The 23,257-nt window shown below is 33.0% G+C and overlaps 1 protein-coding gene across 1 annotated transcript in view; it reads left to right on the forward strand.

Moving 5' to 3' along the window:
- The window catches only part of PCDH15 (protocadherin related 15), a 1,226,762-nt gene that overhangs the window by 730,009 nt on the left and 473,496 nt on the right, over positions 1–23,257 (forward strand). Inside the window, exon 5 of the mRNA XM_049790532.1 lies at positions 1,110–1,175. Within this exon, the coding sequence (XP_049646489.1) occupies positions 1,110–1,175 (66 nt within the window). The remainder of the gene's footprint in view (positions 1–1,109; positions 1,176–23,257) is intronic.

Below are 23,257 nucleotides of genomic sequence, written 5' to 3' on the forward strand. Positions count from 1 at the left end.
CCATTTAGACAGACCACTGCAATTCTTCTTATATTTGGCATCCTAATCATCATGTATTAGTGATATCATTCTGTATTTATCCTTCTTCTTGTTTTACTTCATTTGACATATTATCTTCCAGTTCCATCCATGTTGCTGCAAATTGCAGGATTGTATCATTCCTTACAGCTATGTAGTATTCAATTGTTTATATGTAACACATTTTTATGATTCACTGGTCCTATTTGGACATCTAGGTCAATTCCAATTCTTAACTATTCTTAACATATGATCAACATAGAAAGTGGAGATTGCTCATGCATTAATTGTAATTTCTTTTCATAGAAAAACAAACAAATGTGCTGTGCATTATTTTCAAGTATGTAATTTGCTAATGTGTTGAAGTTATGTTAGAATTATAAAAATCTGATACAGAATTTTATTTCTAAAAATACTAAGTGATGTATCTGCTGTTGTATAAATATTTGAATCTTTAAATCCTCTCTAAATATACACATATATTCTTTTTTCCTTTCTTTCTTTCATTTTTTTTCTGATCTGCTTCCATTGGTGACTCTATACTTTTGACTCCAGACTGGCAATATGAGGGTAAGATGACAAAAATAAAACACCAAACAACCTCATGAGCATTGCTTGTCTGTCTTTATTTTATTCTCTTTTGAACATTATTAAAATTCTATTCACTTTCTTTAATTAGACCCTTCATCACAATTAAAGTCCAATTATGTTTGTTTCTGTTGTGAAGCTTTAATTACAATTTATCCCTGTTAATCATCCCTTTATGTTATTTCTTTGGGTTAAATTATCATCCCATTATCTATGTCCTGAAGGATTTATGCTCTCCAGTGGTCTCTGCTGGTGTTTTCTCAGTAAGATTCCTAGTTTTGTGGTGTATAAAAAGTGGCTTCTTTATAATGTGGTAAGGAAACAATGTGTTTCTTACAAAATTTAACAATTAAAAAATTATTCTATTAAATTATAAACATATATATTAATTTTATTCTAGTAGCTTTTTAAATATCAGTATACACATTTCAATTAATTTATTTTCACATTTTAGTGCCCTAGCTGTTGTTGCTTCTTACCATCGGTTTGTTTTCTCTCCTTAGATTGTAAACTAGCTAGGGGAGGCCCACCAGCTACCATAGTTGCTATTGATGAAGAGAGTCGGAATGGTGAGTAAGTACTTCTCTATTATAAACAACTCTGAGGTATTGCTTTGATTTTTATTGCTGGATCTTCTATGTGTGTGCCACTCAATGAAATCTACAAACTAATGCCACAGAGAACTCCCTATTAAGTTTTTATTATTGGTTTGAAGTATGCCATTATTCGGAAATGTTTTATTTGCATTGCCTTATGAAACTCACTTGAATGGACAAGGGATGCTTAGTTTTGATTGTCAAAAAGGCCTTTGATTCAGGAATAAATCCAAATTCAATGAATTCAATGCACTGGATAATGTATGAAATTGTTCTTTGTCAATAGGTAGGGTTCATTTTCATGCATATAGTTAAGTCATTTAATGGACATGCATTAGTTTCTTTCAAAAGAAGTTGATTTCAAGTTAAATTTCTATTGTTCAACTTTTATAATTTACAGTGTAGGTACATAGCTAATGGGTAAAGGTCATAAAGATCATAAAACTACTTATTAATGAAGAAACTAAAGTCTGTAGTAATGGAAGACATTAGTTATCAAAGTTGTTTGCCATAATTAATAATAAATGATTGCATTGTGTTTTTCAAAAAATAATTTTTATAAAAAACAACTATAAGCATGATTGCCATTTTTATCCTCCAATACTCTTATAGACTTTACACTTTAAATATACATTTTTAAATTACCTTTCAAGGTCATGATAAAATGGTGATAATATAGTAAATGTTGACTACCTTCTTGTTGGGTTCTTGGAAACAAATGTGCAAAAATAGCACACAGAACTCCAGATATTATTGGTGTTATATTTTGTATATTTTAAAATTTAATTAATATGTTTCTATTATTGGTATGATCGTGGGTCTCAAGTTGGCCTGTATTTATATCTCTTTCTATTTTACTGAATATTTGTCTAAAGTCTGCTGCTTGAGTCACTGGGTTTCCCAGACTGCCTCACAGCAGTTGCCCAACTACTCTTGATTCCATTGGTTTTTCCTGTTTTCTTGTGACTGCACAGTGTAAAACCTGATCTATTTTCTGCCCAGTGAAAAGAACTGTCATTAGGGACCTGTGAGATAGTACAACAAGAAAGTCAGCTACCTTGCACTCGGTTGACCTGGACTTGATACCTCTTATACCTTGACCAACTCACCAAGACCCTGAATACAGAGCCAGTAGTAAACCCTGAGCACAGCTAGCTATGGCCTCCTTGCTAATAGAAATGGCCAACATTACTTTTTCTTGTCCTCAGGGCAAGTGTTTTTTTTTTTGTCTCTTTTGTCTTTTAGTGCCAACTCAGTGATTCCAGAAACTTGAATGGGTTTCCCCCAATAGAATCATTTTGTCATTGTAATGAAATCCTCTTTACTTGCATTGTAACAGTAATTCCTGAAAGCTTGTTTTCATTTCATGCTATTCTATGTAAAAATGTGTTCTGTTGGTCATTTCATCTATACTATTTTAGTAGTGGTTTTTCTATTGGGTTAATTTTATAATCATAGGTTTCATTCCTTTGAAAATTTGTCATATAAACCTTTATGTTTATTTCTTTATTGCTCATGATTTTGGATTAATTGATATGTTTTTAGGATTATTCATCTCTGAGTGGTGACTATAGAAAATCTTTGAGATGTGTTAAAAATGCAAGAAGTCGAAGTTCTGGTTATAATATTATTATTATTTTGTCCTCTGAGTCACACTGGAATTTCTCAAGAGTTACTCCTATCTCTGTGCTCAGTAATTACTCCTGATAGTCTTGGGGGACCATATGTGATGATGAGGTATTGAACCTATGTCAGTCTCATGCAAGGAAATCACCCTACCTACTGTGGTATCACTCCCGCCTTATGAAGCTCCAATTATTAAATAAGCTCAATCCTTAGTGAACATAAACTAATATGTAGATAAATGATATTATATGCCTTATATATTAGTTATAAACCTTATATTTATCAATACATAATAAAGTAAGCAAACTGTATCAAGAAAACTTTCTTTGTCATATAGTTATTGTTAATTTGTGATTAACTATTTTTATAAATAGTTGTATTTTATTAATATTGTGAAATTAAACCATTTCTTCTTTTTGATCAGACTAATATTTTAAATGGCATAAAATTATTCTCTACAAGTTGTCAGTTGTTTGACAATATAAGCTGAATAGAACTAAAACACTTTGTTTACTAAGTAATTTGACTTGATCATGGTGCAATACAAAGCTTAATTTGTCAACCAAATAATTCCACAATAAAAACATCTTTATGTTAATTAGTCCTTACTTTTTAAGGAGCTTAATAACTCTACTGAGAAGTTGCTATAGCAATTGAGAGAAGTAGTAAAATTTCAATATTTGTGTTTTAGAAGATTGTGATGTGAATAATTTTAGTACTGTTGTATTCTTTAATTGACATATTTTGTAGAAAGTGCCAACTTCTCAGAATGCTGCCAAAATTACTTGAGTGTTATCACAAGAGATATAAATACTAATTGAGAGACTAATATTTCACATCTGTCCTTTAAATTAATTTCTAAAAATACAGTCATCAAATGAAACTCTATGCCAGAAATTTTATTGTAGTACAGAGTAATCCTTGTCTCAAAAGCCAAAGAAACAATCATGAAAATTGTATTCATGTTTTCTTTTGTCAATATAAGAAATATTTCTAGGGGCCGGCGAGGTGGCCCTAGAGGTAAGGTGTCTGCCTTGCAAGTGCTAGCCAAGGAAGGACCATGGTTCGATCCCCCGGCGTCCCATATGGTTCCTGCCAGGGGCAATTTCTGAGCGCTTAGCCAGGAGTAACCCCTGAGCCTCAAATGGGTGTGGCCCAAAAAGCCAAAAAAAAAAAAAAGTAAAGAAATATTTCTAATAGCAGTAAATATATATATATATATAGAAGCATTATTTTTTTGCTGAATTCCCTTAAAATAAATCATAGACAGTCATCATCATGTTCTCAAAATAAAATATGTTTATATATGTTCATTGTACAATGATAGTTTGAGAACAGGCTGCTTACAGAAAAAAATGTAAGAGGATTTCTTGTTTACTAAGTCAGAGATTTGTAAAAGTTTCTTCTAAAAATATATACACAAAAAAATTGCCCATAGATGATTTTAGCAGCTTTACTCATAATTCTCCCAACTTGAAATTAATGAGTTATTTCACAGAAAGTAAATGTGTAAAGAAATTAATAAATATCCACATGCAGACCATAAAATAATGTTTAACAATAAAAATAAATGAGCTATCAATAGATGAAAGCGAAGAATCATAAACATATGTGGCAAAGTTAAAGATTATATTTTTAAAAGGTTATATATATATTGTATATTTCCAACTATATAAAATTTTCAAAATGATAAAACGATAATGACCCTAAAATCATCAGAAGATTCTAGGGAATGGATGAGTAAAATACAAAATGGATTTTGTGGCAGGCAGGAGAAATAATGTCATAATATTGAAATTAATAATGCCTGCTATTATATAAATGTTGAAATGCATAGACTGTACACACAGGAAAGCTATGGCTTTGTTTTATTATGGAGTGTCAACATATATTCAGCCTTTGTTGACCATTGTGGAGAATGTATTGATGGGTGATAGTGAGGCAGTATTCTTTTTTTGAGAACTGAAAATATATGGGATTTTAATATATCTGTATAACATTTTTTAAGCTAAAACCGCTCTACAAGTTTTAAAAAAAAACCTTTATAGCTTCTACAAATATGTTTTCATTTAGAAAAAGAGTGATGATGCAAAATTTGAAAATAGCTGTCAACAAAAGTTGGCACAATTGATTCAAGTAAGAGCTTTGCCATTCTTTCTTAGAAGCATTAAATGCAGGATGTTAACCATGTTAATAATTGTATAATTATTCATGCCTCGAGGAAGACAGAAGAGGTCAGTAAAAAAAAAAACTCGATAATTTCAATAATTCACTTCTTTTCTGCCATTTCTCTGGTACAATTGTATGTGTAAAATAGGTTGTGAGGGCCTGCGAGCTAGCACAACTGTAGGGCATTTGCCTTGCACACAGCCATTCAGAAAGACAGCGGTTCGATTCCCAGCATATCATATGGTCCCCAGAGCCAGCCAGGGCCCATTTCTGAGCATAGAGCTAAGAATAATCCCTGAGCACCACCAGGTGTGACCCCCCACCCAAAATAAAATAAAAAAGAAAATGTGCTGTGTGGAGAAGTTGTATTTTCTGTCTGAAACCATTTTGGTTTTGAAGAGATTTCAAAATTACCCCAAAGCAATGTTGTCCAATTTTTGACAAAACCTAAATTAGGCCATGATGGTACTTCTGCAATAAGAGTGCTCTCCTCTTATATGTAGGAGGCCATGGGTTCAATCCGAAGCTCCGCACTAAACAACCAAAAATGCTGTAAGACAAAAAGTGCAAATAAATATGTTTTTTTTTAAATCTTCATTTAAGCATCATGATTACAAGCATGATTGTAGTTGGGTTTCAGTCATAAACAGAACACCTACCTTCATCACTGCAACATTCCCATCTTCCCTCCCCATGTCCCCTTTTCCTCCTCCCAACCCTTGCCTGTGTTTGAGATAGGCATTCTAACTCACTCACTCCTTAAGATTGGCATGATAGTTTTTAATGTAGTTATTTTCTAACTGCACCACTACTGTGTGTTGAGATTCATACTGTGAGCAAATGAATAATTTTGTTACAACTTTTATTTCTCTATACCCTACAATTAAATCTATATTAAAATATATAAACAAAGAATTAGTTGCTCTCCATACCTGCATAGTGCTAAATGAAGGTTTTGCATTCTTGAACAAAAAAATAATTCTAACTAACCAAAATATATTCATGAAAATTCTCATAGGTTAAAAAACTTCATGTAATAAAAATGTTACATGTAAATATTCAAGTTCCATGCACATTTGTGGACCTTTTTCTTTTATCACGATTGGTAATATTAAAAGAATATTCTTCTAGTGATTATTTCTGATGTCTCTTGGGGATTCTATAATAGTGCCAAAGAATTAAACCATGATCATCCGCATGTAATACAAATACCTAACATGCTATTCATGTGCAAGATCCTTCTCTTTTTCCTATTTATTTTTATTTTCTTTCTTTATACTCTAAAGGTATAAATTATCATAAAAGTATAACTCCAAGAAAACTAGACTATAAAGAAGCTCAGAATAAAAATTGATTTTTAGTATTTAAGTAATGATTACACAATGTTATAAAGTACCTGTGGAACAAGATAGCAAGAATTAGGCTGGAGAGGAGTTTTCTTTTGAACTAAAAGGAGATTCTCAAGAGGTTGACTGTGCTAAGAATAATTGGTAATAAAAAAGATGTACTATTACTTCAATAGACAGAATTATAGTCTTATGTTAATGTTTAGAGAAAATTACTATTGAACATTGAAATTCTTATCTTAACCTTTTTCCAGCAATGTATATATCAATAAAAGGAACACAGGAGCTTAAGATTTTCCAAAATTTTACTCTCAATGTTCCAGTCTGCTTCAATTCTAATAACTGTTATTAGAATAATTTAGAGTAACTAATTAGTAACTTCGAGTTACTTAGAGTATTTACTATAGGGTATATATGTTTTCTTATTTCTAATGAGAATAAAATATAATGTTCCTTATATGACTTTTATATGAAATGAATTCTGGAGTACAGGATACTTCGTTAGATATTAAACCTTTGAAAACTATAAAAGCTTTACTGATTAAAAGTATACAGTGCAATTGGATCTAGTATATATTTTTAGAGAAGGGATATTTCTAAATGACGTTGAACACTTAATTTTTGTGGTGGGGGAAACTACCCTCCTAGGAGTTGTGGGTAAAGTGACAATATCATTTGCCATGCGAGTCTAAAATCTGTTGATATCTAATATGCAAAGTCAAATCAAAACAATTTGGAAGTCAACGGAGGGTTGGAATCATTGCTGGCTGTGTTTAGGACTTACATCTCACTCTGTTTCAGTATCAATCCTGGCATTGCTTAGGGGATATTTGTGTATCAAACCCAGGACAGGTATCTGTAAGACAAACATCTGAACTGCTCTCCAGTCCCAGGAACAAGCATTTTGAAATAAGATATTTCTCATAGGAAATAAAAGTATAAACCTTACAAGCTGAGGGATCTGATAAAGATAATATGTCCCCGTGCCTGCCAGGAGCAATTTCTGAGCCTGGAGCCAGGAATAACCCCTGAGCACTGCCGGGTGTGACCCAAAAACCACACACACACACAAAAAAAAAGATAATATGTGCAAAGTAGATCAATGTTAAAATATGATCTGAAAACAAGAACCCCACTCTCCCAACACTTATTGCAGCTCTAGAATCTTTTGCAGTGGAAGCCGGACAAAAATAATCAAAAATATCTAGATGTAAAAGGAAGAATTCAATTTGTCATTTATTTGCAGGGCATGTGATTTTATCTATTGAAAAGCTTCAAAAATTCAGCTGAAAATGGGTATTAGCCAGATAATTCAGTAATGTTACAGAGTATAAAGCCAGTTCACAGAAACCAATTACATATATAAGAACTAGAATGAGACATCTAAAAATATCAGTTTTACAATGAAATAAAAATAAAGCTCCCAGGAATAAAGGTAATAGCTAAGGTAAAAAAAAAAGATTGTGAAATAAAAACTATTACACAGTTTAAAATAAAGAGGACAGAAATTAAAGGATATTTGTTCTTAAAATTTAAATAGTTTAATGACTAAAAATGAGCATGCTATCCAAAGTAATTTTTGGATTTTACCCATTCTTTTCAAAATTCTAATGTATAAAGAGAGTAGAGAAAGTAGGGTATGGCATTTGCATCGCACACAGTCAAACTAGGTATCCCATATGGTCATTTGTGTATCACTAGAAGTGAATTCTGAGAGAAAATCAAGGAATAACATATGAACAGTGCCAGGTGTGGCTCAATAACTAATAAAATCAAACAAAAATGCTAATGACATCATACAAAAAGCAAAAATAAATGTAAAATTTCATGAATCCACAGAAAAATCTGAATAGGCAAAGCATTGATGAGAAAGATATTTGCCTTGTTTTAAATATTGCTGCCAAAATATAAATAATTTTATTCTTCAATTATAGTAGCAGTATAATTCAAATTTCCTATTATATTTTAATTTTATAATAAAATATGTCTCATGGAGAAATATTATAAGACTAGAATAATTTCTAAAATATTCCTACTCTGCACTTCAGATAAAGTATAGCTGACTAAGCAGTTATCTTACATACACTCAACCCTGGTTTAATCTCCATTACTGAGATGATCCGTTGGGCATTGCCAAGGGAGTTTCCTGAATGCAGAGTTCAGAATAAAACAATAATACTACCAGGTGTTTTCTAAAAGATAAAATAATTAAATGAATATATGCATGAATGAATGTTCAAAATACAGGACAGTTATCAAGCCAATGAAATGTAACACTATTACGTCATGGTTCTTAACACTTGGACACTCCAAATATCTGGACATAATTTTTATGTTGAGCTAAAAATTACAATACTCTCATGTAAATGTCCCTCTTAGAAACCTGAGTCTCAAAGAGAAAGTTAAGTTCACATACTGAAATAATAATTGGTTACAAACAGCATTGCAGAGAGATAAACTAGTTTTCCCATTGGAAGTTTAAGATGCATGCTGACATAGATGGCTTGTCATTAACAAGCTTATCTTTTTGGAAAATATTTTTTCATTTGTAAAATGAGTGAAGGTACATTCCATTTTTTAGAAAATTATCTGAGGGACTTTATATGGTATATAAAGTATAATGTACAAGCACATTAGTGTACTTTATATAGAATGTAACCTCAGTAATTATTAGCTATTAGTCATGTTAGCTTCTCAATTATCTATTCTATAGACACATTTCTGTTATTTGCTGCATACAGCAAAGTTATGCTTACATGAATCTTTGTGATATGTACATGTCTATTAAAATATTTCTTTTTCTCAGGTTCACTCTACTAAGTGCTTATCTAATAAGATATTGTTTTATTTCATGCACATTTAAAGAAAACTACAAAGTCCAGGTTTTATTTGAAGCATTTACTTTGTACTTAACCCACAGAAAGTACTTTACTTTAGTGATTTATATTGTTTGAGAATGCTGATGTGATTTTGATGTACTTTTCTCTTGAATTCTATAGTTTCCAACTTAAGAAATGATCATCAATAATATTTGATCATTATGCATCAGATATAATATAAATACATGCATTTTATTAAGTTATTCAATATTTAATTATGAAATGTTTTGATAAATATTTAGTCAAAGTATATAGAAAAGAGCCTGGAGACCTGGAGAGCCTGCAGAGCCTGAAGTGATATGATACTACAGTGGGTAGAATATTTGCCTTGTAATTGGATGACTTGACATCCCATATAGTCTTCCATGCCCCCACATAGACTTCCAAGTCCACCAGGACTGATTCCTAAGCAGTCAGGAGTATCCCCTAAGAACAACTGTCATTCTCCTAGAATCAAAGATATTCTATTATTCAGTTTCACCCTTTGAAATCTAGGTCAAACCAGTGATTTTTTTCTTTCTTTATAATGTGGTAAATAGATATTAGAAATTTCTTATGATTAAGACTGAAACAACTAAAGATCTATATTACTCAAGGATAATAGATCTTTTCCCAAAGTTTAGTTCCAAAGATAAAGACGATTTATTCTCATTTTAGGATTGTATGTAAACCAATGTGCCTCAGAGGACCAACCCATGAGGAAGTGAAGTGAGGGGTTAGGGAGTTTACTTAGAGAAAAGAATGCTTGCGATTATGATTGAGGCACCTCAGCCACTGAGGACATGCCTAGTGTGGGTTTTTACTGGTCAAGGTTGTTACAAGCACCCATATTCAGGAATTGTTTTACAGTTCCACCCATCTGTCCCAGGACATAGCTCTCAGCCATACCTGAAGTCTATTAGTTCTTTTTGCCTGGTGCAGAGAATGATCCTCTCACTGGAGTTCTCAGAATCCTGTGGATTCAGCTCAAAGAGAAAGAATTGGTCTTTGCAGGAAAAAGAAAGCCAGTCCTAAGGGATCCTGGAAAATTACCCTCCTATTTAGAAAATAATTTCAGGTGGAGGTGAAATAGAATTAAAATAGTTTTATTTAAACATATTTTTTAGAGACATATGATGGAGGCTAGAGATACAGGGACAGAGAGAAATAGACTGAGAAACAGAGAAGCAATGAGAGAGAGAAATGAAGAAAATAATACAAAATAGAAATAAGCATTCAAGAGAAAACACAGGCTTTTGGTGGGGGTGAGTGTGAGAGGGTAGAAAACAAAACAAAACAAAAGAACAAAGTAAACAGAATGTCTTTTGTGAAAAGATTCTAAGTGGCCTGGAGTTTCTTTGTCCCAGTAGAGCTCAGGATTTGCATCTTAAAGCGAATGTTCTTTCATTGGGGTTACTTCAGGGCAATACATTTGTTTCTTAATTTTATTATTTCTTCTGAAACTTCTTGCAGGAATTCCTCCAATCTATCTGCCTACAGCATTATCAACCTTTATGGTTACAGTTTGAGGAGTCCTGAAACTTTTCTCCCAAGAAACTCAAGAATAGGTCTTTAAATCATCAAGACAGGCAAGACACCTTTTTCAGTAATACTTGACATTGAAAGTTAAGTCCTTATATTTTTAGCTAAAATGAAATGGCGAAGAAGAATGTGAAATGTGAGGCAACAAGAAGTAAAACATTTTTATCATGCTTTAACACTTAAAGACCTACATATCATTTCGACTGCAATGATTATAGACTAGGTTTTCATAATTCTTTTCCAGGATCAAAATAGCATCTTCCCATCTCATTGAATCTTTTTATCCCTTTTGTACCTTTGAATTTAGAGACCAATTCACTGTCTCAAAATGACCCTGTGAAGTGCAAACTCCTTGTGCACTTTACTGTTAAATCCTACTATAAGGGACTGGTGAAGAGCAGGCAGGTGTAATGATTCTAACTCTCAGATTTATTGAGTCACTCATGTGTGGTTTTCCTGGAGCCTCAAATTACAAAAGGAATAGTTAGACGTCTCATATTGATACATGACTTTGTGCCTGGAGATGATCAGAAATCCAAATTCTATAATTTAATGTGGATTCTAGTCATTTCATTCCTTAAACACCTGTCATAGGAAATGAAATAAAATACTATTTAGGCATTCAGGACTATCAGATACTCATAACTAGTATGTCATTTTAGGACTATTTGTTCAGACTATCTTTGCTTAATATTGCAATTTCTTATTCTTAAAATATTCTTCAATAAAAAAACCTTGTATTACATATAGAACTTCTTTCTTTTTCCCAGCCTCCATTTTTATTGTAGTATCATGATGTACAATACTGTTAATAAGAGTTTCTGTGTAAATCTTTCAATAGCATACCCACCACCAACATGTCTGCTTCCCTTCCTTGGAGGACCCTTTCAACTTCCTCTGCTCCAACTCAGTTCCTTTATTGTTGCAAGTCAGCCCCTGAAGAGGTTGACTGATGAAGGGATAGAGGATGAGGTCTTTCCCCTTCAGCTCGAAGCACGTGTCATCCACCCTGTCTAGCCAACGGTTCTGAGGTGAAACGGCGGGCAAACAGCTCGCAGACCATCAGGCTTGTGGAAATATTAGCTTTATTCAGTGGACAAGACTGAAGTCCAAAGCCTCAGCATCAGTTCCTGCCAAAAGTCTCTAGCCTTCCCCCAGACACTTGTTTTTATCCCCCAGAATCAGGTACTACCCAATGGTGGGATCAGATACCACCCAATGGTGGAAGCAGAATCAGGTACCACCCTAGGGTGGGGGCAGAATGCCAGGTCACACCCTAGGGTAGGGCACAATCACTGATCAGGTTAGGATCAGTAACATAATAATCCCCTAAAATATTTACATACACAACACTTTATTTTTTACTTTTGTCACTGCAGTATTCTGTTGGTTATCAGATTTAGTAGAATTAACATCTACTAAAATGAATTAACATCTACTAAACATCTAATACTTAACATCTAGTTAATATCTACTAAATTGACTATCGTTATTACTTTTTCTTGGTAATAAAGTGTGTGAGACTTATTTAAATTATATTACACTAAATTTTGCTTATTGCAGCCAACAATAATTTCATATTAATTGACTTACCTCCAAATTTTTTCAAGGAAGACAGAAGGTAGTAATAAAATAATTAGAAGGATCTTATAATTAAATCTAGAATTAATTATACATCAGCACAGATTTGGCATAATCTCCTATACCTCTTGACTCTGTAACACTAGCCTAAGGTCTATAGTCCAGAATGATGTTCTTGGGAATAAATAGTTTTCAAGCCAGATTTAAGTCTCATTTAATTTGCATTCTCCGAAATATTTTTAGAAATATTTTAGGCAAAGTTTTAAGCAAAGTGATTATTTAATAAATTCCTCAAATGAAAATCAGTTCTTTAAAAAAAAACTCTACACTTCTCCTTAAACCATTTGTTACTCGCTTAGTATGTATGCACCAGATACAACAGAAACCATTCAGTATCTATTGGTACTCCTCCTATATGACTTCTCTCAGCATAATTTTGTAAGAAGACAAAGATATACACCTCAAAATATGTCTCTGATAGGGGAGTTGTGTCTTTGTAGGTGTGTGTTTGTTTAGCAGGAGGAACACTAAAGCTCATAATTTTACCTTATAAAAAGTATATATAATGTAAAAAAGAACAGTACTCATTCAGTGATCTTGATGGATCTTGATCCAAATAAGTGATGGATACTGAAAGGTGTAAAGTGATATGAATGATCCCTTATTATTAATAATATTGTAAACCCCAATGCCTAAATGAAAACAAATAAATAGAAAAACTTGTCCTCCTTCTTGGGGTTGGGAGGGAAAAATGAGGGGGTACTGTTGACAGGATTTGGATTCTGATGAAGAGATTGATGTTTGATTATTATATACCTAAAGCTCAATTATGAAGCTTTGAAATTCATGGTGATTAAATTTTAAAAAATAAAATTATATGATTTAAAAGTAACTGACATTTATTTTTAAAATATTGTTGAAAAAATAGAAAGTGAAAAGAAGGGTATTTCCTTTATTCATAAACAGTTCCTTCCTTTTTGATTGAGAAGATCTAATCCAATTTATTTTTAACAGAGGATGCAGAACATAAATCTATATTTCTTCTTATTTAATATGCTATCCTTGGTAACGTTCCAAGCTAATGAGCTCTGCCACACATATTCCTTATCTTTTCAATCCCATAGCATCACAAAAGCAAGGCAATTGTTCTACTATTGTGTCTATGTCCAGCCTTATAGAAGTAAATTTAATCTAAAATTTAAAGCAATGAGATGAATGTTCTCCATAGGATTCCATAGGTGATTTATTTGAAGTACGGACAGAGACAATAGTCCCAAGATGGAAATTCCTTGTTTTCTTGTTTTCTACCAACCTCTGTCACTCCTTGGAGACCTAGACCTCTGTCACCTCTGGGAGACCTAAGCCTCTATCAATATTGGACATCAGAGTGAAGAATATAGTGTCTGTTGTAAGCCAAATATATGTCAAGAATATCATGGCCCCACCAACTCCATATTGCAGCCATCGAGCTGCACCTGAAATCAAGTTCAGTGGTCTTGAGTCTAGAGTCTCAGTAGAGTTAAGATTTGTTCATCTCAGGGATGTCAGGTATAACCTTATTCAAGGTTTTGAAGTGATTTTATTGCCTTCCTAGAAAAGAATTTGGTGGCTAAACTTAGAAGACATCTAACTTGTATGAAAAAAAATTGTGTACGCAACACAACAGATAAAGTTTATTATATCTTGGATATACAACATACTCAAAAAGATTTACTCCACAAAATCTAAAAACCCCATCATAAAATGGTTAAAGAAATGAACAGACATGGTGGAGGAAGGTCAACATTGGTAGTGGAATTGAAGCTGATTCATTGTCTAGGACACCCAACTATGAATGACTTTGTACATCACAATGGTTGCAATAAAATAAAATAAATAGAAAGGCACAGCCTGATTTGTATACATTATGGAAGAGAGAAAGAGTGAGAGAGAATAAGAGAGAAATAGCAAAAAACACAGCTTCTGCACAACACACATCTCAAGAAGGCAGATATAGGCAGCATGTGTTCAGGCAACAAGTGGTATGGTGTACAAAGCAAGGCAGCAGCATATTTACACACATAATCTTCCTTTGTTCCTGTTGATTTATACCTGCTTTTCCCAAACTTCCCCATGTGGGATTTTCTTCCTAGTCAAAAGTCCATAGGGTTCAGTCAAGTAGAGATGAGACATTTGGGGGGGTTGTTTTGTTTTGTTTTTTGTTTTTTTTTGGGGGGGGGGATCACACCTAGCATGCTCAGAGAATCATATGGGATGCTGGTATTCGAACCACCATCCTTATGCATGCAAGGCAAATGCCCTACCACCAGGCTATCTCTCCAGACCCAGAGGACTGAAACTTTTGAAATCCTCCACCATGTCCATTTCACAGCCTTTACTTCCTATTGAAACTTCTCTATAAGAGGGTTCAGCCCCTGGCTTTTTTTTTTTTTTTTGGCGCCTGTTAAAAATCATATTTGGCCTTAAACAGCTCCTTGTAATAATGCTCCTAGCAGCTTTGGGCTAGTAACAGATTTGATTCTTCAAATCTTATCTCAGTTTTATTACGTTCCAATAACTCATTGTCTAGAGGATCCTCTTAAATATCTGCCTGCTGCCTCACCATCCTCCTTATCAATTGCTACATAATGTTATGCTTGTATTAAGTATTAATTTATAAGAAGGACAGAGAGCATGTATGATTGGAAATGTTATTACAGTTATGATTTTATTTTAACTTAGAAAAACTAGAGTCATGATCACTGTATAGACTGTCAGTATATAAATCAGGCCAGGGTAATAATTTATGATTCAGTAATTTTAAATGTGTACTATATACTTTGAGTATATTTTACATTGCAAAGCATACTTAATCAGTTTATTTTATAATGCAAGAGCTTATTAATTTGTTCTGTGAAGACAAAGTGAATGTGTCTGTGCATGTCTCTGTGTTTGTAGCTCACGCAACAGTGCTTAGGGATTATTCTTGGCTCTGTACTCAAGTATTACTACTCATAGATTTGGGGGACAATGAGGTGCTGGTGATTGAACCTGGGTGATCCACAGCAAGGTAAACACAATAGTTGCCATGCTGTTGAAGATTTTGTTTTAAATGTGTGAGTTACCTTAAAAAATTAAAGAATAATAAAAGGAGGTAGAGAGAGTAAAGGGGAAGACAGAAAGAGAGAGTGATAGAAAGGAAGAAGCTTGGAATCACAGAAATGGAGATGTCTTTTTCTATATTTTTTCCTTTTTTTCTGTGTCAAACTCATTGGTGTTTCTGGCCAAACCATTGGTGGCTCTGTACTCAAGGATCAAATGATCACACTTGAACTAGCTAGGAGGATCAAACAGGCTGCCAGGTATTAAATCTGGATCAGTTGTTTACAAGGCAAGCACTCATCTGCTTTACTATCACTGTCTCCTAAAAGTGGATGTCTTTTAGTGAGAGCAATTATTTTTTTGCTGGTTTTCCTAAATTGACGTGGCATAACATTAGTCCCTTTTAAAATGCCTATCTCAATTTATATACCTAGAGTACCTGACCAATAATACAGTTCCTCTAATACAATCAGCTATACCCAGAATACTCTATTTGTTTCAGTGCCACTCAATTTTGCTACTCAATTCCTAGAACTGGCTCAGCCATTCTCCTCCAGTGATAGACTTCATATGACTTTTATATTATATATTTTTTCACTTTTCTCCTGATGGACTCAGAACATATTGCACACAGTTCGTTCCTTACATGAAATTGGTTATAGGTATCTAACTTACTATTCCATTTCCTAGGATTGGCTAATCTATACAAAGCAGAAACTTCCTGTTTAAGAAGATCATAGGCACAAATATTTGGAGAGTAAAAGACTCTCTAAAAGACTGTAATAAGGAGACCCTTTGTCCCTCTTTCCCCCGCCCATTCCTCTTAATGATATCAGCTTATCATACAACAATAATTTCCATTTTATATTGGCACCATTTTCATTGTCATACCTTGAATTTCAACACCCTCAGTGATACTTTCCTTGCAAACATTATTCTACCACCTGACCCAGAATCCCACTTCTTTTCACCAGTACCCCAAAAGCTTCTCCCACCCTTCCTCTTTCCCCAAAGTAAGCTTGATTCTAGAGAAAATATCATCAGTTCTATATCTTTCCATTTGTTGTCACTGTACTGTTTTGTTATATCTTACATATAGGATGGAAACATTTTATTTGCTTTTAATTATGGATTGGTGAAACCTACAATTGTAGATGAAAAAACTAGATTCATCAATTAACATTTTTTTTCCAAAAACCTTATCTATTGGGCAGAAGTGATAGCACATTGGTAAGTCATTTGCGTTGCTCTTGGCTGATCTGGGAGAGAAGATGGTTCAATCCCTGGCATCCAAAACATCTCCAGAGCCAGGAGAGATTTCTGAACACAGAGCCAGGAGTCACCCTTGAGTGTCCCCGAATGTGGCCCAACATAAAACAAAACAAAACAAAAAACCACACACACGAAGAAAAAACAGCATCTATTTTCTTCTTTCTTATATATACCATATTTTCTGGCGTATAAGACATATAAGCCATATTTTCTGGCATGTAAGTTTTAGCATGACATATACCAGCATATAAAACAACTCCCAACTTTTAGGAAGTTTTCATAGGTTGAAGGGTTGTATTAAATGCTGGAAAATACAGGTAAATTAAAAGAAAAATACTATGAATAATCTTATGCTAATACTTTTTTAAAATTTACATGGAATAGATCCTACAAATATAAACATTTTAAGTATAGCAATAATCTAAAAATAAAGTAAAATCTGAGTATTCAAGTATAAAAGTGTTTTATGTCACAAGAAGAGGTTTTACTAGGGAGATGTGAGTACATAGGGTGAGCTACATTTTGCCAGAATAAACAATAATATCTTACATGGGTTTATTGATGTATACAGTCTTAGCTACAATAAGTCCAAACTATTAAGGACTACTTCAACATTTTGGGGCCGTAAAATATGATGGGATAAGCTTTCCATATCTGTGGTTTTTGGAAAGGAAGATTTTCCTTGTCTTACATAGTTCTATGCCCTGATTTTAATCTCTTGGTATTGTTCCACATGATACAGGTAAAAAAAAAAAAATCTAGCTCATTCTAACTATAAGCGTAGTTTTCTAGGTTTTCCTGTTTTGTTTTATTTTATTTTTAAGATTTTTTAACCATAATCCCATTTCTTTTTTTTTTTTTGGGGGGGGGTGGCACACCCGGTGATAAACAGGGGTAACTCCTGGGTCTGTGCTCAGAAATTACTACTGGCTTGAGGGACCATATGGGATGCCTGGGATAGAACTGCAGTCCTTCCTAACTTACCACATGAAAAGTATACCCTCTACTACTTGAGCCAACACTCTGGTCCCCATTTCTCCATTTATACTTTCTATAGCTGACTAAATTATCTAACAGTAATTCTCTTTGTTATCAGCATAGCATCTGTCCTAGTTTTCCTTACTGAGTAAGTAGCTGTCCTCTGGTCCTGAGTTGCTATAATATTAATTGAATTTTCTTTGTTTTTTTTTTTTTTTCTATTTTTATCCTTCTTTACTTGCCTTGATTCAAATCTAACTTACTATGGAGGTTGGGATTCAGAAACCATCAATGTTTCCTAATAGTACCATCAGCATCTCTTACACACTTATTACCAAATTAATTCAAGTACAAGTACCGACACAGACAGGTAAAATTGTATAGCAAGCTAATAAATAGCAAATATACAGGAGGCAAAAGCATAAACTCTTTAAGAAGAATTATTACTGACAACAGAGGCTCATTGTGTACAGTTTGTGCAATATGCTTTTGTTTGTAGAATAAAATTTATTATGAGAATAAAATGTATTATGTATGGAGGTTAAAATCTCATTGTTTAAATGAGTATATATATAATAGGAGTATATATATATATAATTTTAAATGTGTATATATTAAGAAAACAATAGTATACAAGAAATAGTATAAAGAACAATTTTAATATAGCAAAGAAAATTTAGGGAGCCAGAGCAAAAGTAAAGCAGTAGGTCGTTTGTCTTGCATGCATGCAACAAGGACAGACCCAGGTTTGATCCCCAGCATCCAACATGGTTCCCCAAGCCTGCCAGGGTCAATTTTTGAACACAGAGACAGGAGTAAACCTTGAAGTCCACCAGATGTGATCCAGGGAAAAATTATTTCAAGTCCAATTCAACTATTCACTATAATTTTCAGGAATAATTCAGTCCTCACATTTTACTTAGAAAACAAAAACAAGATCAGAGTGAATGCTCAATGGCTGATCATATAATTTTCAGCACAGGAGGCACTGATTTGAACCCAGGACACCTTTTTCTCTCGGGTACATACAAAACTGACCCCTAAGCATTAAGCTGTGAGTATGGCCACTAAGCCAATAAACCAAAAGATCAAGGGATTAATTATGTACTTAAGAAGTGAATGTTAAACAGGAAATTCTCATACATAATATTAGGAAATGGAGATACATTCTAGGATAAAATAATTTAGAGTCTAGGTTTAATAGCATTTACTCTCTAAGATGAGAAGTTATTACAAAACACAAATAATTATATGATGATATACTAGAGACACACTTGATCCCCTGAGGGCCTCCAAAAGTCTTGCCTCAACACAAAAGGAGTATGTCTTGAGTACCTCCAAAACGAGTATGGTGGGACTCCAAAAAACAAAAATAAATAAATAAATATATAAAAGAATGGCCAATCTGCAATATATCCTGTTACAATTTGTGCAATACATATATATGTATATAGATGCTCAGAAATTGGAATATATAACTACGTGCTTACATTGGTATTTTTGCTTATTGTTTTTTTTGGACACTTTACCAGGCTGTGCTTAGGGATTACTTCTAATTCTGAATTTAAAAGCCCCTTTAAATAATAGGATTAAATCTAGGCTGGCTGCATATGAGGCGAGTATCTATCCAGCTATCCTCTGTCTAGCTCTATTGAGAAAATTTAATGAATTTGTTTGTTAATTTAGGTTTTTCTGTGGGCGTGACATACGCAGTTTTCCAAGGTTATTCTTGTCACTGTGCTCAGAAATGGTCTGTGGCATTATCTGAGGACTATATTTGATTTGTATTTGATTTTTATTTTTGCATGTCCAGCATCATACATTCTGTATGTTGTTTACATTTGATATTTTTAAATGAAGCAAGTGCTAGATAAATAATACAGTGGAAGGGTGCATGGCATCCATGTGCCGACTCAGTTTCAATCCTTGGTACCCGAAGGATTGCACCATCTAAGAGTGATGCCCAAACCAGGTATGAATCAAAATGAAAATAAATTAAATTGTAATTTAAGAAAAGAATAGAGGGGCCGGAGTGCCGAAGTGGTGGTGCAAGCTGCAGAACGTTTTCTTTGCATGTGCTGACCTAGGATGCACCAGTGTCCTATGTGATCCCCAAAGCCAGGAGCAATTTCTGAGTGCATAGCCAGGAGTAACTCCTGAGCATCACCGGGTGTGGCCCAAAAACCAAATAGTAAATAAAAATAAAATCATAGATCAATATATAATATGATTTTAATTATTATAAAGGACAATTCACATTGATTTATGCTTATATTGAGTATATAATAAATATATATTAAATAATGAAAATAGACATAAACTTTAAAAATATCACCTCTTGTGAAGGTTATAAAATACTAAAAATATTTAGAAATGAAAAATTAGAATAAAAGGAGAATGCAAACAGTACATTATACATACTTCTTTTCATATATCTTTGGACAAGTTTACTACATAATTGGCAGATCAAAAAGACTTTTGATTTCCATTTATAAATGACACCTGTCACATTTTAGACTTAATATTTTCGATTGATATCATTTTAGATACAATAACATAAAATGAGTTCTGTATAATTCAAAGTCCTGCAACTGTATTTTCAATATTAAAAGCAAAATGGAAGATAAAAGTGCTCTATATAGTTCTATAATATCAATCTATCAATCTATCTATCTATCTATCTATCTATCTATCTATCTATCTATATCTTTATCTGTATCCCAATCTCCATCTCTATATTTAGGTCATATTATATATATATATATATATATATATATACATACCATCTATAGATACACATATATAATCTATTTATATCCATATATAAACCATGACTAGATAATATTTAGTATTCTTTCAAAATAACATGAATTGTTGAAAATATAATTTAAAACTTGGGAAAATGATGAGTTAAATTCCTCTATTGTCAGATATAATTTTAGGGGATTATATAACTATAACTAATATAACTTGCACAACTTTCTTATTTTTTTAAAAGTGTTTAATCTACCATGTAGAAGATAACATTTGGCCAGTGAAGATTCAATTTAGAATTTTAAAATAGACAAAAAGCCTGAAATTACTACATGGTGATTATTAAAATATAAAACCAGTGTTGAACTGCCCCCTGCTAATTGTTTTTCTGTGAAAAACTTAAAATGATCTCTTTTTTTTTTTTTTTTTTTTGGTTTTTGGGCCACACCCTGTGACGCTCAGGGGTTACTCCTGGCTATGCGCTCAGAAGTTGCTCCTGGCTTCTTAGGGGACCATATGGGACGCCGGGGGATCGAACCGCGGTCTGTCCTAGGCAGGCAAGGCAGGCACCTTACCTCCAGCGCCACCGCCCGGCCCCTTAAAATGATCTCTTAAGCACTACCATATTACAACCCACTGAATTTTTTATAATTACCTCGAAAGATGATAATGATGTTAACAACAGTTTCTTTCATATGTACATGTGCCAACACTAATGTTTTCTAAGATAAACCAACTAGAATCTCAATGCAGTTTGACCATTGTTGACAATTACTGCTTATTAATAAATTTCTGTGCCTGAAATAATTTGGTAAAATATCATTCCTTGATTATGTGTATTCCAACTCACTTAAATAAAACCGGAAAGTTGATAAATTAAAAATTTACACTTTATGTGAACAATGTGGAAATTATCATGTCACAACTCTTATAATTCATCAAATTAGTAGAGAATTAAAAAAATACTCTAGATGTTCTTATTCTATTCACCCATGGTGGTATTTTCTATGTCTTCCTTTAAAATATTGCAGTTGATTTAGGTATTATCAGTCTTTTAAAATAGTTTTCTTAAATAAAAGTAAAATTAAATTAAACTTGCTATGTTAATTTAAATTATTCTCAGATAAGAATTTTAGATATAACCTATGCAAGAATAAAATGTGCCAGAGTATTTTATTTTAATACTAGCAAACTTATTTCTCTCTGGCTGTTAATCACTAGTGCTTCTTTGTAATTAAGTATAAATAGTATTGCTTAAAGCATGTCAGAGCAGAGTAGTCAAAATATAATTTTAATGTTTCCTCCTTTTGAATTTTCTTTAAATATTGCCTATTACCATATCCATAAATTATCTAATATGCTATTTTTCCTAATCTGGTAACTAGGAAAAGTAAAACTGGTAGAGTTGAAAACTGTTAAGAGAAAATCAAATTCTATCAGCCCAAATCCAAAAGACTATAAATCTTGATTTCCCTTGTAGAAACCATATAAATTTATTTTTTAGGAATTAAATAAGACTTACAATAAAATAGGAGCATCTTCTATATGATTTTTAGATTTTTTCTATTAAATTAGGAAATAATTTAATAGTCTAGAAATAATTCATTTTTGGTGATGGTATATTTTCTAACCAGTTATTTATGGCAAAGCTTTTAAGCATATTAGGAAATAAAAATTACCTACTGAGTCAGGTGTCTGCCTTGCAAGCGCTAGCCAGGGAAGGACCGAGGTTCGATCCCCCAGCGTCCCATATGGTCCCCCCAAGCCAGGGGCAATTTCTGAGTGCTTAGCCAGGAGTAACCCCTGAGCATCAAACAGGTGTGGCCGAAAGACCAAAAAAAAAATTACCTACTGAAGGTAGACTAGCAATTAGAACTGTATTAATTAGAGAAAAAACGTATGAAATATAGAATATATTATTTTGGGAGTACTGAAGAGATTGTCCAGTGTTTAGGGAGCTTGACTGGCACATGGCTGACTCAGGTTTGATCTCTGTTATCCCATAAAATGCCTCAAATTTCACTAGGATTGATATCTGATTACAGAACCAAGAGTAAGTCATGTCTGATCACTGCTGACTGTGACCTAAAACAAAATAAAACTAAAACGGGGCAGAGAGATAACATGGAGGTAGGACATTTGTCTTGCATGCAAAAGGATGGTGGTTCGAATCCCAGTATCCCATATGGTCCCCGCAGCCTGCCAGGAATGAAGAAGAGATTTCTGAGTGTAGAGTCAGCAGTAATCTCTGAGCGCTGCTGGGTGTGGCCCCCCCCAAAAAAAAGAACAAAAGAAAACAATGTATGTTATTTGCATAATATAGTAATTTATGTTTGCCTGAGATTAAAAATACATGCTATAAATAAATATATAAAATAATACTCAATAATATACCAGTACTATATATTTATAATATATAGAGTATATACTCTGGAATATATGTACATACAAATAGACATATATTATCATCAAATATGTGTGAATAACATGTATTTTTAAAGATTGTGCACACAGAGATTTGGATAAATCCATCTCCCCTAAAGATTGCATAAGCATTTTAATTAGTAAGTCTTCTGTAACCTGGCAGTACTCTTAAATTATAGGAATATAGAGCATATCAAAAATATACATTTTAATAATTTCATAAAAGAACAGGAGAAGCATTTGTGATTGCTCTGAAAAATCATAAAGATAATAACTACTATAACAGACATACTGAGTAATAAAGTGTTCTAAAATCCATTTAGTAATTTTGGCAAGTATCTTCAAATGAATTATAAGATCAAGTTTATCCATTTGACTAAGACAAATGAATCAATATCTAAAACAAAGAAAAGGCTGTAATTTA

Source organism: Suncus etruscus, chromosome 17, assembly GCF_024139225.1.
Source record: "Suncus etruscus isolate mSunEtr1 chromosome 17, mSunEtr1.pri.cur, whole genome shotgun sequence".
NCBI lineage: Eukaryota > Metazoa > Chordata > Mammalia > Eulipotyphla > Soricidae > Suncus > Suncus etruscus.